Below are 20,273 nucleotides of genomic sequence, written 5' to 3' on the forward strand. Positions count from 1 at the left end.
TGCAAATAAAATCATTTTAAAATGGTTTAATTTCCAATTCTCCCATTTCTGCCTAGCATGTGAAACTTATTTAAAAGATACTATAGCTTACACTTAATCTAAACTGCCTACAACTACAAATATAATTACAAAAGTAGTAGATTATTTTCAAACTATATATATTAAGAATAAATTAAGGGTCAGTTTTGTAAATCAGGATTATAAATCATTTCAGGGTGATGACTGGTGGAAAATAGTCTTTATACCTTTTTTTTTTTTTTTAAGGGAGAGGGAGAGAAAGAGGGTGAGTGGAGGGGCAGACAGGGAAGGAGAGAGAGAAAATCTTAAGCAGGCTCCACGCTGATCACAGGGCTCAGTCTCACAACCCTGATATCGTGACCTGAACCAGAATCAAGAATCAAATGCTTAACTAACTGTGCCACCCCAGGAAAATAATCTTTTTAATGTTGAATGTTAGATTGTTGTTTGGGGAGGGATTACATATGGGGATGTTCTTTCCCTTCTATACATTTTATAAATGTATTTGAGCATGTATTGTTTTTATACTAGGGAAAATTACAATAAGCTTTGTAAGGGAGGGAACCTTACAGAGTTAGTTTCATCATGTTAAAATATCTCTGGTCTGCCCAGTTGTGAGCTGAGGTTTAGACACTGTCCTTTATTTAGTAGTTCCATTTTTGTTGAATTTCCTTTCATCACTGTAACACCTGTAGTCTTCTGGCTGGTAGTTAGAATGGCATTTGGTAGCAAGGTGGAGATTCAGAGACAGTTACTCAACAAGCAGAAATCTTGGAACGAAAGGAGAGAAACTGATAGTTACTCTGAAGGAAGAGAAAGTCTAGACAGGATGCCAGAGTTTCCATCTGTTTTCCTCTGCTCTGGTGGTTGAGGTCCTTGCATGGTAATGAACTGGTTGCAGTCAGTACTATACCATTAAACACTCTGAACAGCATTCATATTGCCTCAGATCCACTTTCTGCATATTTAGATAAGGTCTGGTTAGAAGTAAGGTAGATGGGCTCAGGTATAGGGTCAGTAATATGATTGATTTTTTTTTTATGTTAAAAATAAACTGGATCCTGAACTGAGAGGAAGGAAATGCTATAAAAGCACTTATTAGGCCAGTTGACAAAATTGGGATATGGGCTATAGATTAATAAAAGTCTTGTTTTAATGTTAACATCTCTGAATTTGATAACTGCTGTGTGATTCCAAGAGAATATCCTTGTTCTTAGGAAATACCCATTGAAGTATTAAGGGTAAAGGGGCATGATGTATATGCTGTACTTTCAAGTGGTTCAGAAAAGATGAATAATGTGGATGTGGGCATGCAGAAGGAGAGAGGTAATGATAAATGTGACAAAATATTTAAAAATTTTGAATTGAGGAAAAGACTGTGTGGTAGAAGCACCTTATCCTTGCTACTTCATAAGTTTGAACTTCAAAATTAAAAAAAAAAAAAAAAAAAGAGAGGTGGGGAAATGGGCAAAATGGATGAAAAGGAGAGGGAGATACAGGCTTCCAGTTACGGAATGAGTAGGTTTTGGGAATAACAGGGATTATAATAGCACTATATGGTGATATATGGTAGCTACACTTGTGGTGAGCACACCATAGTGTATAAACCTGTCAAATCATTATGTTGTACACCTGAAACTAAAGTAACATCGTGTGTGAACTATATTCAAAAAAGAAAATTTTAAAAAGAAACAAAACCACTTTGTACAAGTAGAGAAATGTGTATCCTTCAAAATAGCATCTTCAAAGTCACTGCCCTTTTCCTCCCTACGTAAGTCTGAATTGCTTAAGACAATTCTAGAGTCCACTTGAAAAGGGGGCCTTTTAAGCATTCGTTGGTGACAGTAGATCAGTCCTCAAAGGTGTTAATTTTTTAGAAATTTTCAAACCCTGTTTTCAGCCAAGGATCATAAATAAAATGAGTGGTTAGGCTAAAGGTATTTTAGATGGAGAATGTAATAGGACCATAAAAGTATACAACTGTTTTGCTTGTACAATTGAGAGATAGTCCTGAAAGTAGTTCTAAAAAATGGATTCTTCAGCACATTTGGAATAATATTGACAGTCTGGAAAAGAAGATAGTTCCGTTATGTAAGTTCCATGTAATCCAGCCATGTTGTCAGTCCCAGCTTGTAAAGAACACATGGGATACACCCGTACACCACACAGGAAGTGAGTGTCTCAAAGGACAGTGAGAAGGAGAGTGTAGAATTAGATAGTGGAATCATAAGGCATGTGCAGAATGTACAGAATTAGGACAGCTCCTGAGTCAGAGCTACAGAAAAAAAGAGAAACGACTGGGACTATTTTGGGTTGTGAATTTGTGAAAGACCTAATTGTTTTTTCCCTTTTTGTGGTAATTTTTATGTTCACCTCACTTCCTGCTTTGCAGAAGTTGCCTGGAATTGCATTAGAGTAGGAAGGAAATCATAAGCAGAGTGCCAGGGTATATGTACATTTAGTCACAAACTTGACTTTAAAACTGTGCTTTTTTTTCCTTTCCAATCACAGCCAATTTTAGAATCTGGAGCTGTAGAACTACTTTGTGGATTAACCCAAAGTGAAAATCCTGCATTGCGAGTGAATGGTATTTGGGCTTTAATGGTATGTTTTACTCTTATATAACTCATCACTTGTGAAGAGAATGGGGCTGTTATCAAAGTTAAAACTAAAGAATGTATTGTTTGAAATGTCTGAAATTTGCTTTTTAATAAATGTTGCTATTTTGGCCCAGTTCTCTAATGACCTTGGACCTAGAACACTTAGTATTCAGCTTTTGGATTTGAATATTAGCGTGTGGCCACTGTGCGCCACAGTTCTCCTGTTTATTATTAAGAAAAGCAGACACCGGGAATGCTTCGGTGGCTCAGTGGGTTAAAGCCTCGGTCTTTGGCTCAGGTCATGATCCCAGGGTTCTGGGATCGAGTTCTGCATCAGACTCGTTGCTCAGCTGGGAGCCTGCTTCTGTCTGCCTCTGCCTGCCACTCTGCCTGCTTGTGTGCTCGCTCTCACACCCTCTCTCTCTGTCTCTCTCTGACAAATAAATAAATTTTAAAAATCTTTAAAAAAAAGAAAAAAGCAAACAGGTCTTAATATTGGACATCTAATTTAGGAAAAACAAATTTTCCTCATCAGAAGTATTGATAACCTGCCTAGAGCTACCTACTTGACAGAGCCTTTTCATTTCTCCTGTGCTCTTTATAATGATCTGAAATAAACTAGAGAGTATTCATATTTTACAGATGAGTAAACTAAGCACAGAGTGATTAAATAACTTGCCCAGGGCAACAGAAGTGATGCATAATTGCTTAATAATTTCTTAACAATTTTGGGGTGCCTGGGTGGCTCAGTGGGTTAAAAAGCCTCTGCCTTCGGCTCAGGACATGATCCCAGGGTCCTGGGATCAAGCCCCGCACTGGGCTCTTTGCTCAGCAGGGAGTCTGCTTCCTCCCTTCCCTCCCTGCCTGCTTCTCTGCCTGATCTTCATCTCTCAAATAAATAAATAAAATCTTTAAAAAATAATAAAAATGTTTTAACAATTTCAAGTAAATACTTTATAATAATCTAAATTTATAAAACTGTATAACTATGAAGTCACACTGTATGACTTAAGATTTACTAAAAATATATTGAAATTAAAATTGACATGGGTTTATGGGACACCTGGGTGGCTCATTCAGTTAAACTGCTGCCTTTGGCTCAGGTCATGATCCCAGGGTCCTGGAATCGAGTCCTGTATCAGGCTCCTTACTTGGCAGGGAGCCTGCTTCTCTCTCCGCCTCTGCCTGCCACTCTGCCTGCTTGTGTGTGCTCTCTCGCTCACTCACTCTCTCTCTCTCTGACAAATAAATAAAATCTTTAAAATTGACATGGATTTCTTCAAATATAATTATAGTAGTTATAATTTAATTACTGTGTACCAGACACTAAGGAATGTGTTTATCTTCAATTGTTAATTTCTGATTCTTATTTTAAGTTATATTGGTTTATATCCACCTCACAATTGGGAACCTGGAACTTGGAGGATAAATGAATCATCCAAGGTGTCACAGCAAACAAATGATTACAGTGGATTCTGAACCTGTTCCAAACCCATATTCTTTTCCTTGTTCTGTGTATATCTGTTGTCTTTCCACACAAATTTGGGATAGAAATAATCATTTTCTAAACAGCAAATCCAGTAGTTTCAGTTCTTATTCTCCTAAACTTTGTATCAGCTTTTAGCACTTTTCTTTCTTAAAACTCCACTCCAGGACTTAATTTTTTTTTCAGCCTCACTTTCTACCTAGCCCCATTTTCAAACCCCTTCTCAGGGAATATTTCCCCAGTTTCAATTCCCAGTTTCCATTTCCCTTTATACTTCAGTTTGAAGGACTTCATCTTACTGTCATGATTTTAGCCCCCCTTAATAGAAGTTACTTTGAGATGTACAGATCCGGACATAATTGTTCCCTATACCCCAGGTCTGTCACTTAAACGGCCTGTGAGATTTCATTTAAGGCCTCCCTGGGACATGTACAATTTTATTGTTGAAAACTGAACTTATTATCCCACTCCTCAAATCCATATTAACTATCTTATTCTCATTAGTCACCATATAACCAGCTGTTTTCTTCTCTGTCCACCAACTATAAAACCCTGGAGTCATTTTTGGCTTGGATCTCTCGACACCAGCCCAGTCAGTACTCATTTCTCTCTGCCATGCTGCTCACATCATTAGGTAACTTGATCTTTTGCATGGTTTAGCTCCTCAATTTGAAAAATAAGCCTGGGGGCACCTGGGTGCCTCAGTCTGTTAAGCATCCAACTCTTGATTTCAGCTCAGGTTGTGATCTCAGGGTTGTGAAATTGAGCCCCACTTCAGGCTCAGCGAGGAGTCTGCTTGAGATTCTCTCTCCCATTCCCTCTGCCCCTACCCCCACTCAAGCTTACATTCTCTCTCTCTCTCTCTCTCTCTCTCTCTCAAATAAATAAATAAATAATACCCCTTTTTTGAGTAAATAAATCTTTAAAGAAAAACAAATATATGGGAATAACCACATATTATAGTAACTTTCTCGTATACAAAAGACTTTTATACCAAAAGTTGATTTATGGGTTATTTGGCATTTGCTGTGTTTTTATTTTCTTTAGATGTGTTATTATACCTTCAGGTTAAACTGGGGTAATCCATAATGTGTCCAGAAAGGAGAAAAAGGAGCAAGAAAAAAACCCAGCCATCTGGGGGTGCTAGTAGCTTGGATATACCTTCTAACCTTTGGGGAGCCTCCTTTATAATATAGACCTGCCATATCAACACCCAACATAGTATTGTGAATATAGTATGTGTTTCTGTGCCAGTAAACTTAACAAAACCCACTACTTATTTTCATCCATAATAAGGGAATTCTTTTTAGTCATTCTCAAAATGAGTGGCACAGTGTAATTAGTAGCAATTTTGTATTAAAGTACACTGAAGACGGGGTGCTTCAGTGGCTTCTTGGGAAAAGCATCTTGACTCTTGATCTCAGGGTTGTGAGTTCAAGCCCCACATTGTAGAGCCTACTTTAAAAAAAAAAAAAATGGTGCACAGAAGGCAACTTGATAACCAGAAACATTTCTGAAAAGTAACCAAGTTCATAGAGGTGAGAGATCAGTGGTTGCCAGAAGTAGGGGATAAGCAGGGTGGGAGAAATGAGTGAACTGTTTTTTCATTTCACTTTTGTGTTTTGGGTTTGCTTTTGGGCAGAGCGGGTTTGGTTGGGGTTTTTTTTTTTTTTTTTCAGTTTAAATAAAATAATTTTTAAAAAAGAAACCATAGATTCTATATTTATTAGACAAATCTTAGGACACTCAAATGCCCGTATCAGGAAGTGGTCATATTCCTTATACAGGAGTATATATAGGAGATAGTTATCTTTCTCCTGACAGACAGAATTGTAAGTAATTAACAAGAATCAAAAAAATATGACTTAAATTATCTGCAGTTTCTTTTTATACTTTGAAAATTTTCAGTTATTATCAAAATATAATTTAATAAAGCAAATTAAACATGATTTTTGAAACTTCTTTAATCCTTTCAGAATATGGCATTTCAGGCTGAACAAAAGATAAAAGCCGATATTTTACGAAGCTTGAGTACTGAACAGCTATTCCGGTTATTATCAGATTCAGATTTGAATGTGCTGATGAAGACATTGGGACTTCTTAGAAATCTCCTCTCTACTCGGCCTGTAAGTAAAAGTTTCCACATTAGCTGCCTTGTGTATGCAGTACAAAATACTGTTCTCCTGCACTTCTCCCATCAATATCTGCCCAGAAGTGTGATTCAAATACTGTCCCTTACCAAAAAGAAGTCAATATCTAGACCTGTCACCTTCATAGGTGATCTGGGAACTGCTTTACCATACAGCCACCTGACCCTCCACTCTTGCACTGCCTGTTCTGTCTCCCTCTCCTTACTCCATAGCGGATATGAGCCTGCCTTGATTTGTTACTTCGTTCTTACTTTGTTTGCTGGCCAGACTATGTTTTCTCATATGTCTAAGTCACTCATCCCTGTGGCCTCTGCTTCTTTCCCTTTAGAGAATCCTTTTCAGTGTTATTCCATAGACCATTCCCCATGCTGCCAACATTTAGTAGATTGACTCTGAAGATGTCAGTGTGGAAGCAGTGGTTATATATCAAAGCAGGAGAGGCTGAGCCTGTTTTTGGGGTCCCTCTTGTAGTTCCTTGAGCCTGCCTGAAGTCAGTGGCCTTCAGGTAGATGAAGAAACATGGGTGGTTCCTTTGTGCTTCACTTGTTTTCTGCACCTTCTTCGTTCATTTGTACTGCAGGGTGCAAATGTAAATCTGTGCCCTATTTCCCATGTCTCTGGTTTTTTCCCCCTTTCCCTCTTTTTATTTATTTATTTTTAAAGATTTTATTTATTTATTTGACAGAGATCACAAGTTGGCAGAGAGGCAGGCAGAGAGAGAGAGAGAGAGGAGGAAGCAGGCTCCATGCTAAGCAGAGAGCCCGATGTGGGGCTTGATCCCAGCACTCTGGGACCATGACCTGAGCTGAAGGCAGAGGCTTTAACCCACTGAGCCACCCAGGCGCCTCTCCCCATCCCTCTTTAGAGTTCCTTTTTCTTTAAAATCTTTGGGTTTGAGGATTCTGTATTGAAAATATAATTCTGTATTTTATCAGGCCGAGTCTGTTATTTTTAAACTTCAAGTCATAAATATACACACACACAAACACACACACACATACACACACACAGACACACACCCACACACACCCACACACAGAAAGCAAAATGCAATGTTATGCTATAATAAACACTATTTTTTGGCATCTAGTTCTATATGCTGTGGTTTCTCTTTGAAGCAGTTGTGTATTACATTGTTTAACTTAGAAGCTTTCTTTTCCTTTCTGTGATCTTTTTCTTTGTTCCCCAGATAATAACTGTGGATTTCCCTTGTTTTTGCAGCATATAGATAAAATAATGAGTACTCATGGAAAGCAAATTATGCAAGCAGTCACGCTTATTCTGGAAGGGGAGCATAACATTGAGGTCAAAGAGCAGGTATGTGCTCCTTTTTTATTATTATTAATTATTTTTTTTTCCTGAGAAGTATCTTCTGAGTGTGAATACCAAAAAGGATCTTCATTAGGAGTCTCCTGAAATATTCAGATCTGTGAAAGACAGAGTGCTGAGATAAAGGTGCTATAGAGACAAGAAAGATTTGAGGAGAAAGATCCTCCACCACGCCCAAAACTATTCAAGAATTCGTCCTCCCGGAATAGAAGAAAATATTACCAGAGTCTATTGTTTCACCCTCCGTGTCATGCACTGTACACACTGTCCCTGTCTCTATAGAGATACCACCTTTTATCATCCTAGACTGAGTCCACTCTCTTGGATTCATCATTTCCAGCTTTCTATATCCACCATGTTCTGAACTCCTTATTCCTATAACACCCTGATAAAGTAATCCCTTATGCTGGAGTTGTTTTTCTTTTTTTTTACTCTAATGTTCTTTATTCTTATCCCATACTTCTACTTTTTCTTGTCTTTTAGTAGGGCAGGTTTGGGATAGGCATAATAATACAGAGGCTCTGCATTCATCCAGGGACAGTTTTAGAATTACTTTTCTATATTTTCTGGGATTTATTACAGCATTTTTAACATAGTACATGTTTTGTCATAAAAAGGTCGCCTACAAACTTAAATTTCTGATACAAGATCTGAGGCAATGCTAATGTTCAACTTTCTGACATAAATGTTAGCTATATAATGTGTTCACTTCAGAAATCATTGAGCTGTGTATTTATATGTGTGGAGGAAACTTGCGCAAGGTCATCAGTGGGGAGTTGAACTTAGAGTCTAGCTGCAGACCCGTGCTCTGCTTTCTCTGTGTTCCTGAATTAGAGTAATTCTGCAGTCTTCAGAAGAAAAGTCCAGGAAGTAAGAATGGTAGGATATAAGAGCTGTAATTGAATTCGTGATCAAAAAAGGCAATAGAGGGACGCCTGAGTGGCTCAGTTGGTTAGGCAGCTGCCTTCGGCTCAGGTCATGATCCCAGCGTCCTGGGATCGAGTCCCGCATCGGGCTCCTTGCTCTGCAGGGAGCCTGCTTCTCCCTCTGACTCTGCCTTCCACTCTGTCTGCCTGTGCTCGCTCTCGCTCACTCTCTCTCTGACAAATAAATAAATAAAATCTTTAAAAAAAAAAAATTATTAAAAAAAAAAAAAAAAGGCAATAGATTTGACAAAGTGGTTTTAAGGTGAACATTTTAGGTGATTTCCCTTAAAATTCAATAATAAACAACCATGTTTTCTTTTGAACAAAAATTTAACACATTAAAATTATGATCTCAGGCATCCCTAATACTAGGTTGAACATACCCATTATAGGAATACAACAAAGAAGATCCATTGCTCAAAATAAACTATTCTGCCTGGGGATGCCTAGGTCCTTAGTCGGTTAAGTGTCTAATTCTTGATCTCAGGTCAGGTCTCAGTGTCAGGGTGGTGAGTATAAGCCCCACATCAGGCTCCACGCCCAACTGTTTTATTTAAACTATTTTACCTGAAGAGCATAAGAATGAATTTTGTCTATAAAATGGCTCACCTAGATAGAATTCCTCTGACTTGAAAAGTGAAGCAAGGCAAAAAGGTGAGGCAGGATTTGAATGAAGGCAAAAAAAGAAAGGCCAACAACAGTAATATGTTCTGACAGGACTCAAATTGTACTCTTTCATGCAGATTTTGGTCATGGTCCAGAAGTAGGTGATGATGGGGAGGCTTAAACTGTCTGGTTGCTAGCTGGAAGTTTAATTCTTCCCAGACACTATGATAATTCAGCTTTTTTTTTTTTTTTGAGGTATACTGACATACAATAAGCTACATATACTTAAAATATATACTGTGATATGCTGACATACCACAATCAAAATAGTGCACGTATCTGTTACTGTCCTTATATTCGGAAAAAGACATGTCCATTGTTACCAGTCTTCTTCAGCAGCATAGTGGAGTTGCTACCAAGTGCAACAAGATAAAAAGAAATAAAAGGCATGTAAATTGGAAAAGAAGAAATAAAATTATTCCCAGACAACATGAATGCCTATGTACAAAATGCCATGGACTCATCAGAAAAAACTAGAAGTAATCAAGGAATTAGCCAAGGCCACAAGATAGAAAAATCAATTGTATTTTTAATACATTAGCATGAACAAGTAGAATTTGGAATTTTAAAAACAGTACCATTGAGGGAGGAGTCAAGATGGCGGAGAAGTAGCAGGCTGAGACTACTTCAGCTAGCCGGAGATCAACTAGATAGCTTATCTAAAGATTGCAAACACCTGAAAATCCATCAGCAGATCGAAGAGAAGAAGAACAGCAATTCTGGAAACAGAAAAACAACCACTTCCAGAAAGGTAGGACCGGCGGAGAAGTGAATCCAAAGCGACGGGAAGATAGACCCCGGGGGGAGGGGCCGGCTCCCGGCAAGTGGCAGAGCAACGGCGCACAAAATCAGGACTTTTAAAAGTCTGTTCCGCTGAGGGACATCGCTCCAGAGGCTACCCGGGGCGAAGCCCACGCGGGGTCAGCGTGGCCTCAAGTCCCGCAGGGTCACAGAAGGATCGGGGGTGTCTGAGTGTCGCAGAGCTTGCGGGTATTGGAACGGGAAAGCCGGCTACAGAGACAGAGCCAACAGTAAGCTCACAGCTCGGTGTTACCTTGAACCGGTCGCAGGCTCGGTGAGCTCGGAGCACGGCCGGAGGTCAGGCAGACGGGAGTAAATGGGCGCTGTTCTCTGAGGGCGCACTGAGGAGTGGGGCCCTGGGCTCTCGGCTCCTCCAGGCCGGAGACCCGGAGGCCGCCATTTGTATTCCCGTCCTCCGGAACTCTACGGAAAGCGCTCAGGGAACAAAAGCTCCTGAAAGCAAACCCGAGCGGATTACTCACCCCGCCCCTGGTAAGGGCGGTGCAATTCCACCTGGGGCAAAGACACTTGAGAATCACTACACCAGGCCCCTCCCCCAGAAGATCAACAAGAAATCCAGCCGAGACCAAGTTCACCTACCAAGGAGTGCGGTTTCAATACCAAGGAGAGCAGCAGAATTCCAGAGGAGAAAGCCAAGCACGGAACTCATGGCTTTTTCCCTGTGATTTTTTTTTAGTCTTGCAGTTAATTTAATTTTTTTCTTTTTCATTTTTTGTTTTTTTTCTCGCCTTCTGGTAAATTATTTTTTAACTTTTACCTTTTTCTTTTTTAACGTTTTTTAACTCGTTTATCCAACATACATATTTTTTCTTTTTTATATTTTTCTTATTTGTTTTTTTTTTTAATTCTTTTCTTTTTTTTTCTTTTTTCTTTTTTTTTCTTTCTTCCTTTTTGAACCTCTTTTTATCCCCTTTCTCCCCCATCACGATTTGGGATCTCTTCTAATTTGGTTAAAGCATATTTTCCTGGGGTTGTTGCCACCCTTTTAGTATTTTACTTGCTCCTACATATACTCTTATCTGGACAAAATGACAAGACAGAAAAATTCACCACCAAAAAAAGAACAAGAGGCAGTACCGAAGGCTAGGGACCTAATCAATACAGACATTGGTAATATGTCAGATCTAGAGTTCAGAATGACAATTCTCAAGGTTCTAGCCGGGCTCGAAAAAGGCATGGAAGATAATAGAGAAACCCTCTCGAGAGATATAAAAGCCCTTTCTGGAGAAATAAAAGAACTAAAATCTAACCAAGTTGAAATCAAAAAAGCTATTAATGAGGTGCAATCAAAAATGGAGGCTCTCACTGCTAGGATAAATGAGGCAGAAAAGAAGTAGTGATATAGAAGACCAAATGACAGAGAATAAAGAAGCTGAGCAAAAGAGGGACAAACAGCTACTGGACCACGAGGGGAGAATTCGAGAGATAAGTGACACCATAAGACGAAACAACATTAGAATAATTGGGATTCCAGAAGAAGAAGAAAGAGAGAGGGGAGCAGAAGGTATACTGGAGAGAATTATTGGGGAGAATTTCCCCAATATGGCTAAGGGAATGAGCATCAAAATTCAGGAGGTTCAGAGAACGCCCCTCAAAATCAATAAGAATAGGCCCACACCCCGTCACCTAATAGTAAAATTTACAAGTCTCAGTGACAAAGAGAAAATCCTGAAAGCAGCCCAGGAAAAGAAGTCTGTAACATACAATGGTAAAAATATTAGATTGGCAGCTGACTTATCCACAGAGACCTGGCAGGCCAGAAAGAGCTGGCATGATATTTTCAGAGCACTAAACGAGAAAAACATGCAGCCAAGAATACTATATCCAGCTAGGCTATCATTGAAAATAGAAGGAGAGATTAAAAGCTTCCAGGACAAACAAAAACTGTGGTTTCAATACCGCAAAAAGAATGTGCAAACACCAAACCAGCTCTACAGGAAATATTGAAAGGGGTCCTCTAAGCAAAGAGAGAGCCTACAAGTGGTAGATCAGAAAGGAACAGAGACCATATACAGTAACAGTCACCTTACAGGCAATACAATGGCACTAAATTCATATCTCTCAATAGTTACCCTGAATGTTAATGGGCTAAATGCCCCTGTCAAAAGACACAGGGTATCAGAATGGATAAAAAAACAAAACCCATCTATATGTTGCCTCCAAGAAACTCATTTTAAGCCCGAAGACACCTCCAGATTTAAAGTGAGGGGGTGGAAAAGAATTTACCATGCTAATGGACATCAGAAGAAAGCAGGAGTGGCAATCCTTATATCAGATCAATTAGATTTTAAGCCAAAGACTATAATAAGAGATGAGGAAGGACACTATATCATACTCAAAGGGTCTGTCCAATAAGAAGATCTAACAATTTTAAATATCTATGCCCCCCAAACGTGGGAGCAGCCAACTATATAAACCAATTAATAACAAAATCAAAGAAACACATCAACAATAATACAATAATAGTAGGGGACTTCAACACTCCCCTCACTGAAATGGACAGATCATCCAAGCAAAAGATCAGCAAGGAAATAAAGGCCTTAAACGACACACTGGACCAGATGGACATCACAGATATATTCAGAACATTTCATCCCAAAGCAACAGAATACACATTCTTCTCTAGTGCACATGGAACATTCTCCAGAATAGATCACATCCTCGGTCCTAAATCAAGACTCAACCGGTATCAAAAGATTGGGATCATTCCCTGCATATTTTCAGACCACAATGCTCTAAAGCTAGAACTCAACCACAAAAGGAAGTTTGAAAAGAACCCAAATACATGGAGACTAAACAGCATCCTTCTAAAGAATGAATGGGTCAACCGGGAAATTAAGGAAGAATTGAAAAAAATCATGGAAACAAATGATAATGAAAATACAACGGTTCAAAATCTGTGGGACACAACAAAGGCAGTCCTGAGAGGAAAATATATGGCGGTACAAGCCTTTCTCAAGAAACAAGAAAGGTCTCAGGTACACAGCCTAATCCTACACCTAAAGGAGCTGGAGAAAGAACAAGAAAGAAACCCTAAGCCCAGCAGGAGAAGAGAAATCATAAAGATCAGAGCAGAAATCAATGAAATAGAAACCAAAAAAACAATAGAACAAATCAACGAAACTAGGAGCTGGTTCTTTGAAAGAATTAATAAAATTGATAAACCCCTGGCCAGACTTATCAAAAAGAAAAGAGAAAGGACCCAAATAAATAAAATCATGAATGAAAGAGGAGAGATCACAACTAACACCAAAGAAATACAAACTATTATAAGAACATACTATGAGCAACTCTACGCCAATAAATTTGACAATCTGGAAGAAATGGACGCATTCCTAGAAACATATAAACTACCACAACTGAACCAGGAAGAAGTAGAAAGCCTGAACAGACCCATAACCAGTAAGGAGATTGAAACAGTCATTAAAAATCTCCAAACAAACAAAAGCCCAGGGCCAGATGGCTTCCCGGGGGAATTCTACCAAACATTTAAAGAAGAACTAATTCCTATTCTCCTGAAACTGTTCCAAAAAATAGAAATGGAAGGAAAACTTCCAAACTCATTTTATGAGGCCAGCATCACCTTGATCCCAAAATGAGACAAGGATCCCATCAAAAAAGAGAGCTATAGACCAATATCCTTGATGAACACAGATGCGAAAATACTCAACAAAATACTAGCCAATAGGATTCAACAGTACATTAAAAGGATTATTCACCACGACCAAGTGGGATTTATTCCAGGGCTGCAAGGTTGGTTCAACATCCGCAAATCAGTCAATGTGATACAACACATCAATAAAAGAAAGTACAAGAACCATATGATACTCTCAATAGATGCTGAAAAAGCATTTGACAAAGTACAGCATCCCTTCCTGATCAAAACTCTTCAAAGTGTAGGGATAGTGGGCACATACCTCAATATCATCAAAGCCATCTATGAAAATCCCACCGCAAATGTCATTCTCAATGGAGAAAAACTGAAAGCTTTTCCGCTAAGGTCAGGAACACGGCAGGGATGTCCATTATCACCACTGCTATTCAACGTAGTACTAGAGGTCCTAGCCTCAGCAATCAGACAACAAAAGGAAATTAAAGGCATCCAAATCGGCAAAGAAGAAGTCAAATTATCACTCTTCGCAGATGATATGATACTATATGTGGAAAACCCAAAAGACTCCACTCCAAAACTGCTAGAACTTGTACAGGAGTTCAGTAAAGTGTCAGGATATAAAATCAATGCACAGAAATCAGTTGCATTTCTCTACACCAACAGCAAGACAGAAGAAAGAGAAATTAAGGAGTCAATCCCATTTACAATTGCACCCAAAACCATAAGATACCTAGGAATAAACCTAACCAAAGAGGCACAGAATCTATACTCAGAAAACTATAAAGTACTCATGAAAGAAATTGAGGAAGACACAAAGAAATGGAAAAATGTTCCCTGCTCCTGGATTGGAAGAATAAATATTGTGAAAATGTCTATGCTACCTAAAGCAGTCTACACATTTAATGCAATTCCTATCAAAGTACCATCCATCTTTTTCAAAGAAATGGAACAAATAATTCTAAAATTTATATGGAACCAGAAAAGACCTCGAATAGCCAAAGGGATATTGAAAAAGAAAGCCAACGTTTGTGGCATCACAATTCCGGACTTCAAGCTCTATTACAAAGCTGTCATCATCAAGACAGCATGGTACTGGCACAAAAACAGACACATAGATCAATGGAACAGAATAGAGAGCCCAGAAATAGACCCTCAACTCTACAGTCAACTAATCTTCGACAAAGCAGGAAAGAATGTTCAATGGAAAAAAGACAGCCTCTTCAATAAATGGTGTTGGGAAAATTGGACAGCCACATGCAGAAAAATGAAGTTGGACCATTTCCTTACACCACACACAAAAATAGACTCAAAATGGATGAAGGACCTCAATGTGCGAAAGGAATCCATCAAAATCCTTGAGGAGAACACAGGCAGCAACCTCTTCGACCTCAGCCGCAGCAACATCTTCCTAGGAACAACGCCAAAGGCAAGGGAAGGAAGGGCAAAAATGAACTATTGGGATTTCATCAAGATCAAAAGCTTTTGCACAGCAAAGGAAACAGTTAACAAAATCAAAAGACAACTGACAGAATGGGAGAAGATATTTGCAAACGACATATCAGATAAAGAACTAGTGTCCAGAATCTATAAAGAACTTAGCAAACTCAACACCCAAAGAACAAATAATCCAATCAAGTAATGGGCAGAGGACGTGAACAGACATTTCTGCAAAGAAGACATCCAGATGGCCAACAGACACATGAAAAAGTGCTCCATATCACTCGGCATCAGGGAAATACAAATCAAAACCACAATGAGATATCACCTCACACCAGTCAGAATGGCTAAAATCAACAAGTCAGGAAATGACAGATGCTGGCGAGGATGCGGAGAAAGGGCAACCCTCCTACACTGTTGGTGGGAATGCAAGCTGGTGCAGCCACTCTGGAAAACAGCATGGAGGTTTCTCAAAATGTTGAAAATAGAACTGCCCTATGACCCAGCAATTGCACTATTGGGTATTTACCCTAAAGATACAAACGTAGTGATCCAAAGGGGCACGTGCACCCGAATGTTTATAGCAGCAATGTCCACAATAGCCAAACTATGGAAAGAACCTAGATGTCCATCAACAGATGAATGGATCAAGAAGATGTGGTATATATACACAATGGAATACTATGCAGCCATCAAAAGAAATGAAATCTTGCCATTTGCAACAACATGGATGGAACTAGAGCGTGTCATGCTTAGTGAAATAAGTCAAGCAGAGAAAGACAACTATCATATGATCTCCCTGATATGAGGAAGTGGTGATGCAACATGGGTGTTAAGTGGGTAGGAGAAGAATAAATGAAACAAGATGGGATCAGGAGGGAGACAAACCATAAGTGACTCTTAACCTCACAAAACAAACTGAGGGTTGCTGGGGGGAGGGGGTTTGGGAGAAGGGGGTGGGATTATGGACATTGGGGAGGTTATGTGCTTTGGTGAGTGCTGTGAAGTGTGTAAACCTGGTGATTCACAGACCTGTACCCCTGGGGATAAAAATATATGTTTATAAAAAATAAAAAATTAAAAAAAAAGTACCATTTATGGTAGCTCAGAAAAAATGAAATACTTGTGTATAAATCTCATATAGTATGTGCAAGATCTCTGTGCAGAAAACTGCAAAATACTGATAATGAAAGAAATCAAAGACCTAAATAAGTGGGGAGATACACCATATTAAAATGTCATTATTATCCTTTACATACATTGTTGGATTCAATTTACTGAAATTTGGTAAGGAATGTTTCACATCTATATTCGTGAGAGACACTGATGTTTAGTTTTCTTGTGATGTCCTTGTTTGGTTTTGATATTGGTATTTGATTATGGAGATAATACTTGCCTTGGGAAATGAGGTGAAGGCATTCCTTCTCAGTTTTCTCTAAGAATTTGTGAAGCATTGGTATTCTTTCTTAAATTTTGGTAGAGTGTACAAGTGAAGCCATCTGGAACCTGGTGTTTCTTTTGTGGAAAAGTGTTTAGCTAAAACAAAATAAGTCAGTCAAGAAAGACAATCATCATATGATCTTACTGATATGAGGAAATTGTGAAACAAGACAGGATCGTAGGGGAAGGGAGGGAAAAATGAAACAAGATGAAACCAGAGAGGGAGACAAACCACAAGAGGCTCTTAATCTCAGGAAACAAACTGACGGTTGCTGGAGGCGGTGGGGGTGGGAAGTATGGGGTGGCTGGATGATGGACTTTGGGGAGGGTATGTGCTATGATGAGGGTATGTGCTGTGAATTGTGGAAGACTGATGAATCACAGACTGGTACCCCTGAAACAAATAATATATTATATGTTAATTAAAAAAAAAAGTAGAGAGGGAAAACCTAGAATGAACGGTAAACAAATGACTTTTATTAAATGAAATTTTCAGTATAAAAAAGATGTTTAGCTAAAATTTGTTTCTTTTATAGAAATAAGGCTACTCAGATTATTTTTCTTCTTGTGTCTGCATTGGTATTTTGTGTCTTTCAAAAATTTGTCCATTTCATCTTTTTCAAATTTATTAACATAAAATTGTTTACAATAGTCTCATTATCTTTTTAAGGTTATAGCATTCTTTGCAATATCCCCTCTTTTGTTCTTTATATTGATAATTCCTTTTTCCCTCGTCTGTCCAGCTAGAGGTTTATCAGGTTTTTGTTTTTGTTTTTGTTTTTAATCTTTTCAGAAAAGCAGCTTTTGGTTTCATTGATTTCTCCCCCTATTTTCCATTTCTCTATTTCAGGAATTGGCAAACTGTTTCCACAAAGGGCAAGATAGATATTTTAAGTTTTGTAGGCCATTCAGGCTCTGTGGCAGGCAGCTACTTAACTGTGCTATGCCACAGCCTGAAAGCAGGTATAGACAATATGTAAGCAAGTAGGCATGGCCATCTTCCAGTAACGTTCTGTTTATTACACAGAGAGCGGGTTGGATTTGGTCCACAGGCCATAATTTGCCTCTCCCTACTCTATCATTAATTTCTAGTTGTTCACCTGAGTGTGTAAGCATGGACATGTGTGTGTGCTGTGTGTTTAGCTTTTTTCTCTGCTCCCTAGCTTATACGTTAAATTGGCTTGGCCCAAGAACTAATTGATCTGTTTACCAATTTTGTAGTAAGGGTTGTGGGGCCTTAGAACTGTAGCTCATGCTACCATACTGTTCAAACCTGAGGATGCATGGGTATATTCTAACATTCCAAGAAGGGGAATCACTTGCCTGTCTTGCTAAACAAGTCTATTGTTGGAAATATTTCATGAACTCCCCCTCATATTCTGTCTTAGTGGTTAAGAGAGGGATACCTCTTCCCTAGATGAGGCTAAAGATGTTTGTCACTCCTTCCCCTCCCAGAGGCAGCCTTTTTTTTTTTTTTTTTTTTTTTTTTGGTTCAAACCTCAGGACTCATTTTCTGATCAGTGTATTAATCTAAGAAGAATAAGACCACACACTCTTACATTTGAGGCCTTAGGCCATAGTAAGAAAACAATCTCATCAGTTAGGTATAATCTACAAGCTTAATTAGCTTAAGTCTACCAAAAGAAAGGTTAAATTTGGAGAAAATTACGTGAATTTATTTTTTTTTAAAGATTTTATTTATTTATTTGACAGAAATTACAAGTACACTGAGAGGCAGGCAGAGAGAGAGAGAAGGAAGCAGGCTCCCTGCTGAGCAGAGAGCCCGATGCGGGACTCGATCCCAGGACCCTGAGATCATGACCTGAGCCGAAGGCAGCGGCTTAACCCACTGAGCCACCCAGGCGCCCGAAAATTACTTGAATTTAGACCCCATTCCCACTTCCTACCAGTATCTTTGAGTGGTTCCTTACTGTGCTCCAGGTTTCAGTGTCACTTCCACCAAGAAGCCTTCCCTGATCTTTGCAGTATTAGACAAGTGCATGTCATGCTTTCTCAGTCCTGTTTTTCCTCTGTCACACCACAGTGAAATGTAATTGTGTGACCGCTTCAAGATTAGGTAGTGTGTCTTATTCCTGTCTGACCCTGATACCCTGCAGAGTACATGCACATTGTAGGTGCTCAGTAGATGTTTGCTAAATTACAAAGACTGACACTGGTTCAGTATTCTTTATACAGTCCTTTCACCGTTACATTGCCCTCCTGCTAGTCTGGCTATGAAATTCCCAACAGCTGACAGGAAAGTCCCCCCAGTACCAATGTGGTGATTATCTTCAAGTCACACTGTCTTGCCAAATGTTATAGTCTCCCTCCAGTCTCATTAGGCCAAGCTTGACTAAGCTCCTTCACACATTTTCCTTACCTTTCTGTTCCTCTAATCAGGTTTTTAAAAAGTCATGAAATCCTAAATTTACATGGCTAGTGGACCAGGGTACAGGCCTTCACCCAGAAGGTCATGAGCTCAGGAGCAAGCAGCATTTGGAGGTGGAGGGAGGGAGTTTCAGCACCTATGATGCTTCCACCAAAAAGACTACACTTTTGAACAAACCTTGTTGGGTTAGTAACAAGAGCTTCTTTTAGAAATGAAATAATAACAATTCACGTTTTCCCTTTGATTGATGTACATAAGACATAGCTGCCTTTACCCAGTGATGCCCCAAAAGAAACTACTGAAATGTTTGGGTTCTCTTTTGCCTAAGGTAGACTTTTCTTGGCAGTAATGTCAGGAGATAAGAAATCAGGGCATTCAGAATAGAACCTCTGAGAATCCATGTGCTTCAGGTAGAAATTGCCCAAGTTCTTGAGAGAGCTTGCATCTGGAAACTTCAGAGCTTTCCTGATCACTGGCCCTTTGTTCTTTTCCAGACACTGTGCATCTTAGCCAACATAGCAGATGGAACAACAGCAAAAGAACTTATTATGACCAATGATGACATCCTGCAGAAAATCAAGTATTACATGGTAGGCCTTTGTCCTTTCACTGCTCTGTGGTAGCTGCATTAAAAGGCTCAAAACAAATTGTGCAGAGATTTAAAAAAAAGAATAGACTACTCTGTAGCAGATCCAAGGAACTCTCTTTCATCCCGAGGAAAAAGAAACAGACATGAAGGCCTTGAAGCTTATGCCATTTGGGCAGTATTACCACCCATTCATTGCCCCATTCCCTGCCTTCGTTGTTTTCTGATTGCCTCCTTCTTAATCAGTGAAGACTTGGGCTCTTGGTTTTCTTTCAGTGTATCCACATCCCTGTCTTCCCTCTCAAGGCTTCTATCTGATGTACATTACCTCTTAAACCCTCGGCACCTCTGGCACTTGTTCTTTGACTGGTTTGCTTGCACAAACACCTCAGCCACCTACTGCCACAGCCATCCCATGGATCTTGTCATCACCAGAAACTGCCCATTGCCAAACCTAGCAATCTTTTCATTCTCTCCGTGTCTCCTAGCAAAACCATAGCTGTGGGTGAGTCTGTCTTCTTTTTGCCTGCCTGTCAGCAACTGCAGAGAAAGGCATAGAACCAACCTGATTGGTTTCGTGTTAATTTCCTGTTTACAAATTTCCCTGTGGGTACTCAGCACTGCTTACTACCCACTTGTGATTCTCCTGCAAGCTGACACCTCCCTTCTCTTTGAGAATGGGTTTTTACCTTCTCATTCTTTAAACCTTGAGTTTTCTCTCCCTCATCACTCTTAGTGGTGACCTCACCTTTTGTTTCGTTAAGAGAATAGAAGCCACAGTCCATCAGTTGGCTCCCTTTTGCACCTTGAA

At 39.3% G+C, this 20,273-nt stretch overlaps 2 protein-coding genes across 8 annotated transcripts in view; one reads left to right on the top strand and one right to left on the bottom strand.

Annotated features, from left to right (window-relative positions):
* Positions 1–20,273, top strand: part of ARMC8 (armadillo repeat containing 8) — a 120,830-nt gene that overhangs the window by 84,353 nt on the left and 16,204 nt on the right. For all 5 annotated transcript variants that reach the window (XR_004283426.1, XR_004283427.1, XM_032334141.1 and 2 more), the window contains 4 exons: positions 2,530–2,622; positions 6,081–6,230; positions 7,476–7,571; positions 19,371–19,466. Coding sequence is in view for 3 of the 5 variants with exons in the window: in XM_032334141.1 (XP_032190032.1) it covers positions 2,530–2,622; positions 6,081–6,230; positions 7,476–7,571; positions 19,371–19,466 (435 nt within the window). In the remaining 2 variants the exon portion in view is untranslated. The remainder of the gene's footprint in view (positions 1–2,529; positions 2,623–6,080; positions 6,231–7,475; positions 7,572–19,370; positions 19,467–20,273) is intronic.
* The window catches only part of NME9 (NME/NM23 family member 9), a 51,214-nt gene continuing 37,087 nt past the window's right edge, over positions 6,147–20,273 (bottom strand). For all 3 annotated transcript variants that reach the window (XM_032334186.1, XM_032334202.1, XM_032334180.1), the window contains 2 exons: positions 16,444–16,583; positions 6,147–6,228 (listed from right to left, as the gene is read on the bottom strand). In XM_032334186.1, the coding sequence (XP_032190077.1) occupies positions 16,483–16,583 (101 nt within the window). In that variant the 3' untranslated portion in view covers positions 6,147–6,228; positions 16,444–16,482. The remainder of the gene's footprint in view (positions 6,229–16,443; positions 16,584–20,273) is intronic.

Source organism: Mustela erminea, chromosome 1 (assembly GCF_009829155.1).
Source record: "Mustela erminea isolate mMusErm1 chromosome 1, mMusErm1.Pri, whole genome shotgun sequence".
Taxonomy (NCBI): Eukaryota; Metazoa; Chordata; class Mammalia; order Carnivora; family Mustelidae; genus Mustela; species Mustela erminea.